Source organism: Austrofundulus limnaeus, unplaced genomic scaffold, assembly GCF_001266775.1.
Source record: "Austrofundulus limnaeus strain Quisiro unplaced genomic scaffold, Austrofundulus_limnaeus-1.0 Scaffold0, whole genome shotgun sequence".
NCBI classification, from domain to species: Eukaryota; Metazoa; Chordata; class Actinopteri; order Cyprinodontiformes; family Rivulidae; genus Austrofundulus; species Austrofundulus limnaeus.
In genome coordinates, this window is record NW_013952402.1 from 9,994,213 (window position 1) to 10,002,266 (window position 8,054).

The 8,054-nt window shown below is 40.9% G+C and overlaps 2 protein-coding genes across 2 annotated transcripts in view; one reads left to right on the forward strand and one right to left on the reverse strand.

Moving 5' to 3' along the window:
- The window catches only part of gtpbp2a (GTP binding protein 2a), a 13,367-nt gene extending 10,469 nt beyond the window's left edge, over positions 1–2,898 (forward strand). The window contains exons 11-12 of the mRNA XM_014002554.1: positions 104–268; positions 606–2,898. Of these exons, the coding sequence (XP_013858008.1) occupies positions 104–268; positions 606–779 (339 nt within the window). The 3' untranslated portion in view covers positions 780–2,898. The remainder of the gene's footprint in view (positions 1–103; positions 269–605) is intronic.
- Positions 2,899–3,240: 342 nt separating this feature from the next.
- Positions 3,241–7,907, reverse strand: polh (polymerase (DNA directed), eta). Its single transcript, XM_014002546.1, has 10 exons — positions 7,642–7,907; positions 7,175–7,309; positions 6,842–7,089; positions 6,556–6,734; positions 6,371–6,474; positions 6,117–6,236; positions 5,658–5,781; positions 4,743–4,808; positions 4,465–4,637; positions 3,241–4,378 (listed from the first exon to the last, which is right to left on the reverse strand). The coding sequence occupies exons 1-10, from the start codon at positions 7,776–7,778 to the stop codon at positions 3,451–3,453; spliced, it is 2,214 nt and encodes a 737-aa protein (XP_013858000.1). The 5' UTR covers positions 7,779–7,907; the 3' UTR covers positions 3,241–3,450.
- Between the last annotated feature and the right edge of the window lie 147 nt (positions 7,908–8,054).

The following is an 8,054-nucleotide window of genomic DNA, read 5'->3' on the forward strand; positions in this document are numbered from 1 at the left end:
GGTGTACCTAATAAAGTGGCCGGTGAGTGTATATGTGATCGTACGAAGCCCACCATTATATTCCGCATGTTTGAACACATTTTGTGTTTTCTTGCACTAACAGGGCATGGTGATGGTGAGTCCAGAGATGGATCCCACCATCTGCTGGATGTTTGAAGCTGAGATTGTGCTACTCTTCCATGCTAAGACCTTTCACAARGGCTTCCAGGTTACTGTGCACATTGGAAACGTGAGACAGACCGCCACAGTGGAAGCTGTTTATGGCAAGGTTAGTTTGTTCAGTGATTTACTCTGAAAAACCATTTCAGTGCCTCAGAGCGGCGTTATGATTTCAGTAAATATTATAATCACAGTTAATTGATGTTTGATTTGATTCATTACTTTGTGTGATTGCCCAATGGTGTTTGAACTCTCATTTTAAAAATTTAATTTTTGCCATTTATCACCGTACAGCTAAATTAGTACTTTTAGTTGTTGTTAGCCTGAAACTGTACCTGAAATCCACACAAGATACCTTTTAACTTCTGATTTTTGACTTAATTAGCACATTACCTTAAATAACAATATATATGTGTATTAATATATTTTTTATTGCTGCWCCATAGGAGGAGCTGAGGACAGGCGAAAAAGCAGTGGTTCTCTTCAAGTTCCTCAAACATCCAGAATATCTAAAGGTGGGGGCTAAAGTGCTGTTCAGGGAGGGGCTGACCAAAGGAATAGGTCATGTCACCAAGTTGCAGCCCATCGCCCAGTACCAACCATCCCTTGGGGGGGACTAGGAGGTCTAAAGGGTTCTTCTTAGACAATTACAGCAGAGAACTCCGTCCCACCCCCAAAACCAGGTGCTTTATAAACCACATCCTGCCTTTATGAAATGGCCTCTCTGCACAGTTTCTCTTCTGCAGATTTGTGCTATTTTGTCACTATTTTTTTTTCTCCGAAGCCTCGTCACCATGACATTTGTCTATTTTGCTTCTGCCTTTTAAACACCCGATGACAATTTTCTCCACTCACTGGTGTTGACGTTAAGAGTGTGATGCCTTTAACGCCTGTGATAAAAGGAATTATTCTCTCAATCACATGTAGAATGAAACACCACAGAAATGTTTATTTGGAGGGATTTTAAGAGAATAAGTGTGAAACATGTTCCTATCTATGTTGAAGTGCTGCTTACTAAGTTTACACCTAAACRCACTCCCAACACGCTTGCACACACTTTTGCACTGAAAGATAAATGCCACTGTAGCTACTCACGTGGCTGTTTCGACATCCAAGTGGAACCAGTACCAGTGTGATACAAGAACAGTGGGTCCATAGCAGCTAATGTGTTGCACCAGCAGAGCCTGAAAACCATCTAACCTTGCTATTTAATACTCTTAAAGGCTTTTATACACTAAACCAACATCGAAAACGAGAGTGATGCTTCTGCTGTCATTCTTTTAGTATTGTCTCATGAAAAAAATAAAAGTAACCATATCATCATCATTTGCCTAATGTGGATTGATATATTTCCATCATATCAATAGCAGACTTGTGAATTGGATAGAATCAAAACCATATCATGACAGACTTGGTATTGAGAAACATTGTAACGTCATCCAAACAAATCGATATTTGGTAATGTGAAACTAAGCAGCCATTTATACATTWTTATGTTACAAGTTTGTCAACTTCACAGAGTAATCAGCCAATTGGATTGCGCTCTCTCACTGGTCAACGCAACATCAATTCATCAGCTGAGGGGGGTGGGAAACATACAGACAGCATCTGTGAGTCTGCTACACACTGAAGAGTTCAGTGATCCTGACATTTCTGACTGCAGATTGTTGGCTTGGTGTATAAGTCACCTTAAACTCCATTCTCTGAGACTGCTGATGGCTTTTATATTTTTTTATGTCAAACAAAAGCCAAATCCTTTTGCCTTTCAGGCTGTGCTGCTGACACAGGCACTTTAAAAATGTAAAAGTGAGAACGTGTGAGGAATGCGAACTTGACTTTTTAAGATGAATTGAGAAGATGACTTAAAACGGCAATCGTTTATCTGTTTGTCACGTGTTGTTATTAGAGTTGATTTCGATTCACAAGTAATGCCTCACGATAGCGCGGCGAGATTTGARTAGTCTCGCTTTGTCATTTTCAAGTGCTTTAGTTCCTCAGGGCAGTGCAGACGAAGTTAGACAGCATTCCACTTTTCACAGAACCACTTTAATGGAGGTTTGTTGCTGATGTAGAGGTAGATGGAGRCATTAGAGGGAAAAATATATAGTAGTTTTACTTCCAAAGGTATGTTTTTGTGTGTTTGCGTGAAGCTGAATACTGATCCAGCTCTGCTTCAAAGCAATGATATTGGAGGTACTTGATGTTGTCTCTCAAGTTACTGTTACAAGTTTAAAGAATTTAAATTAGTGCCTAGTGAAGCTGCCGTTTTGAGTAGTTTTCCAGTTCAGCCTAAAGTTTTACAACTTTTGAAAAAWTATATACTTAGGTTGGTGCTACTACTAAAAAGAAGTTTTAATGTTTGACATCTTTGRAAATGTCATGTTGGACTTTATGTCCACACGTTATCTGTTCTATTGCTCCCATGTTGTTAAAAAAAAGAATAAACTTAAACCAAACCACGTTAAAGCTTTAATAAGGGGTTCAGGTGTTAGATCTGCTTTTATGCACCAAAGTTGTATTTTATAGATTTGTTGTATCTTCAGATTTTACAGTTGATTCCTAGTTTTTATAGTTGCAGTTTTCACTTTTGACATATTTTCACTTGTTCTGAATTAAAGGTCTGCCTTTCTTTTAAATTCAGAATATATTTGATAATTCTTTGGGTTAAATGCAATATTTATGTACAGATCCAATTTGTGTGTTGTGAAAAGAAAAATAAAACTTTTATAACCTCCTGAACTTTTGTCTCCTTGTTTTGTTTTTAAAACTAAACCTTAAAAATGACACAAATGCTCTCAGTAACACACAAAAGGTGGTGTTTTAAAAACTTTTATGGATACTTCCTGTTTTGCTCATCTGATGCAACACAGTGCAATACTTTTCCGGTTCTGCAAGGCTCATGTCTAARAGTAAAGGTTTACCACTAGATGAATGTTTTTTTTACATATTTTATTCTAAAGATTTTAAAAGCGTAAAACCCATTAACTCAAAACATTATGAAGACAAATAAACCCTGACTCTGCTGTCAGCATAATACTGACATCTTCTGTTTAGTCAAAACATTACAATGCAACACTGCTGTGAAGTGAAAAGGTTTTAATGCTAGTTTACTCCTTTTAAAAACTACCTTTTAGAATCGACACAGTCCAGAATAAATAACTTTAAGATGTGTAAATGTTCTTACAAAACACAATAAAATTATTTTAAAAAAAGCTGAACGTTCTTACAGATTGGTAATAAGTCTGTAAACATAATCAGAAACAATATTCATGAAAAAAATTCAGCTAGGCTTTATTTTTCATTCTTTTTGAAAAATAAATCCAGAGTTCCCACGCTTGCACCTTGGGAGCRCTGTCTTTTTGCTGCAGGACCGGACTGGCCTCTGGTTTTTGTTTTGCCCCTGGATGGCCGGGCTGCTGCTCCTAATCTGAGAGGGGCCGGAGAAGGACCGGAGGAAGATGAAGAAGCGACGGCTGACGAATTCGTAGAGGAGAGGGATTTCTGGAGGTCCAGAGCAAAGTGATAGTCGTCGTGTTCAGGCATCTCCCAGACGAGGACGTCCTGACCACAGCGCTCACAGCTTACAAGGTGTCCAACGTCACTTTGAGGGCAGAGCTTTAGAGCTTGTTCAGTGTCCGATTCCTTTTTTATATCTTTGGATGGTGCCTGATGAGCTGTAACCTCAGAGCTTGGTTCTGACCCAACATCATTAGAGTCATTAGAGTCGTCTGCATCTACGACTCCAGGATTCGGTCCTGTTTCAGGCATGCTCGTTGAGGCGGAGTTCCTTTCAAAGCTCTTCTTCTGGAAAAAAGAGGAGATTCCAGGACGGAGGCTGGATGAGCTCCCTTTAGAGTGACACAAACTTTTAAAGGGAGATTTCTGTGAGTTTGTTTTGGTCTCCAGCTGACTCTCAGAGGCAGATTCTTTATCAACAACAACTGGAGTTGGGACGTCCTCAGAGGACATGCAGTCATCTTCCTCCTCGATTTCTCTTTGAGCTTGTTTTTGTTTCCCCGCTGCTCTCTGAAAGAAGGATTGAATGGTCCCAGGTTGACTGCACGTAGCTGACGTTTTTGAATCAGAGGGTGGCTGAGGGGARGAGAAAAGACGTTGTGTTGAAGTGACCTCACTGGACAGAAAGCCTGCGATTCCTCCAGCAGACGGCGCATCGCTGAATTTGCTGGCTGAGAGGTGCAGCAGGGTGAGCGGTGGAGTCCTGCGAATGTGTAGAAAGAGAGGGAGGAAATCACACGACATTCCTGTGTCTGTAAACACCTCACTGCATTCATGCTCTTTAATTACCATGCGGCCTGGTGGTTTCCTGCTGTATTGAGACTCYTGATGATGGCCAAACTGTCGCTGGATATTTTGGTCGCCTCGTAGCGCACTAACGCACAACACCGAGAGAAGCTGCTCGGCCTCTTATCGCCAAGATGACGCACGCCGACTGTCAACAGCTTTGCCACCCGACCGTTCTGCAAGATGACAAAAAAAAAACAGATATTAAACAAACAGCAATGCTGTGGGACCTTAATGGAAAATCCAAATGTGGAAAAAGACACACGACAACTTTTACTCACCACGTCTCGATCTTTGGTCAGTCTCTCCTCCAACTCAAGAGCCAGCTGTTGAAGCCAATACTGCACCTGCAAACAGGTTAATGTCAGCATCATTTTGTAAATATTTGTGTCAAATGTCTTTTCACTAAAACAGTAACATGAAAAGTAAAGGCCCCGCCCATCACCCTTCACTAAAATCATTTGATGTTGCCAACGTTCTTAAATTTTACTTTATTTTCTGTTTGGTTCATATGTATCCAGAGATGCAATTTTCCAAACCCGATCTTGTGTAATGTTGCTGCTTTTCTAATTATCATTACAACAAAGCATGCTACAACGCTCCAGGTTGTAAACAGCAGAGAGAAGCGGCTGCGATGACATGCTGAAATGGGCGTGTCGGGATCAGAAGGAGGTTCTTAAAGAGACAGAGGCCAATTTCAAGGTGTTTAGAAACGGATATGAGGAGAAGTCAAGTTTATTTTTGATTTAAACATAAAAACAGCATCTTAATAACAACTAAAGGTGACTTTATTATGGTATAGAATTTCAATACATGCCTGAGAAACACATAATATTGCCCCTTTAATAATTTCACTGAACTCCAATCCAGAACTGCATGGCATTCTGGGGGATGTAGGCAGAAGAAAGGCTTTAGCCGCTCGACCTCTCATGGCCCAGCTTAGCAAGGTCGGTGGCATCAACTAATTCACTTATTGGTGAGCAACAACATGTTGAGTGATGTGAAGTAGCAGTTTCATTCAGGAAATTATGGGTGAAAACGGAAAGGTCACATCACCAGTTTGGCAGCATTAAACATAATTTTTCTTTAAACATGCACAGTCAGGCAAAACATGATTGCCCACCTTATAATGACTGGTGCAAATAAATGGTGAAGACAAAATGCTGATGTAACAAACAGGAAGTGATGACTTGTACCTGCTCTTTAGTAGTCAGTGACGTCTTCCCTGGAAAGGTTTTACTACAACCAATGGACTTGGGCAGCTGTCTGGGTTTTACAGGTTCAAACTCAATCCCTCGACACAAGTCATACAGCCACTGGCTGCAAAACAAAAACATTCAAAACGTTTCAGAAAGAATAAAGAAAATATATATTCAGTTGAAGTTGACTTTATTTCTAAAAAGCTTTCAACTGACAGTTCTTTGTTTGAGCACAGGAYGCTCTGCATGCTGTGATCAGATGCAACAACAACGTACCATTTTTAAACCAAAGTGTCACTTAAAACATGATGCATTTGAGGTATGTATTAATATAGTTAATAATTTAAGTCTGATGAACTGCTGTGTTTATTTAACACGTGAATGGTGCAGTAATTAACAGAATAAACAGACCAAGTTTTTTCAAGTCAGTCATTTAGTCAAAGTGGATTTTCTTACCCCGTTTTTTCTCCAAAGTGGTTCCCCAGTTCAGCCTGAGAGAAGCGAGTCAGATCTCCCATGTTCTCTACTCCCAGAGTTTCAGTAATCGACACCCCCAGCTTACCTCCAAGGTTACGGCTGCATGTGAGAGATAAGCCTTACGTGAACTGTATGTAACTCTACAAGTCACGTTTTACTTTTGCACTTCGACATCGGGACATCAATAAATTGTCCGAACTAAAATCTGTGAGGCAAAGTGATGTTCAACTCACATCTTGCTGACGGGCAGAGAGTTGAAAAGTTCAGCCACAGAATCCAAAGGCAGAATGGTTTGTCTGTTAGGTTTGTTCAGACCACAGGCCAGTTTGGCCAGTACCTTGACAAGTAGACAGTAAAGATTTCAGCTCTAACAACAAACACTCCTCTTGCATTAGAAGCATTTGAAAGTTCCTCCTACTTTATTGTGGGCTATGCCTGCTGAGCATCGGAAACCTGTGTGTTTCTCCACAKCGGCTCTCATTTCTTCTACAATGAGCGCCCCCACAGTGAGCTGCAGTTCTGCTGAGCTCTGCTCCCCTGGAGAGGAGTCAGGAAAGGATGCCAACCACTGCTCGAGACCTCTGGACCTCTCTTCCTCTGAGAAAACAAAAAACATCATGATTTGTGAGATAAATCCCACCATGTGTTTAGCAGCTGTTAACACTGATTAGTAGCTAATTAGTAAATGTTTAGTAAGAGCCTACCTTTATCCAAGATGGAAACTTCACCTAGACTGGAACCATCTGGAGAGGAGGGTTCCAGTCTACTTTGTGGATACCCCTGAATGTAGGTKGTCTTAAGCAAACTGGAATCTATCTGTTTATCGGCCATGTCTTTCAGCCGCTGCTGCACTGTGGCTGTCAGATCCATATAGGCCTCATCAATGCTGGCCCTCTCAATCACAGCGTAACGCGACATCACCTCAATCACCTCCACGCTGGCTTCTCTGTAACTGCAAGGACGACATGAATTTTGATTCCTTATTAATTCAGATAATAAAAAGTGGGAAGTTCAGGGTGKATATCAGCTGCACTTACACTGTCAGGTCCGCCTTGCCGTGAGACTCGCGCACTCGGGCCACCTGGAGACTTGAGCACAACTTTTTGGCATCATCCACCATCATGTTTCTGGTGACACCATGGGCCCTGGCCTCGTAGCTCACAGCTATGATACTAAACAGAGGATATTAGTTTAGATTTTTAACACATGATTTTTTTTAGTCAAATAAACATGCCTGAGGTGCAAGTGGTTAAAATATGTGCAAAGTTWGCAACAAATGGCCAATGCATCTTAAAAAAAAGAAAATCTATAGTGTGTTGAGGAGACAAAAAAAAAAATCTAGATTGCTTTAAAAATAAGGACTTAGTTTTATGGTGTCTCTGGTTACAACATGCCCCATAGTAAAAGCATAACTTCCTGTTTTATGTCACGGGAGTATATAGACAATTAAACTTTACGTTTTTCTCATTATAAAAATCAAACTGACTCACTATCAGAAACTCACCCTCCTCCTTTCCACGTCTTGTACTGTGCTACCACACAGGGAGTGTTTTTCAAAGCTGRGTTTAGTCTCTGTTCCACCTGGACGTAAAAGCAGTCCATGTCCAGTAATGCAACCACTCTTTCCCTCCCGTACTCCATCGACAATATGAAAAAAGTATGTCAATTAAGACAAAAGTATGTATAGTAGTGAACACTAAAGATGATGAAATATAATCATGAGAGAGAGAGCGCCAAAACTGCACTGTCGCGCATTTCGCGCAAAAAAGCTATTTACTTTCCTATAAACGTCATCATCAGTGGACAACAGCTTGTGCTGCGACAGCGACGGGGGTCCGCCCCATATCAAACGCCGGCGCACAAAACGGCGCATGGGTAGGTGGGGTTTGCAATGCATCAACCAAATGCCTCCTGACC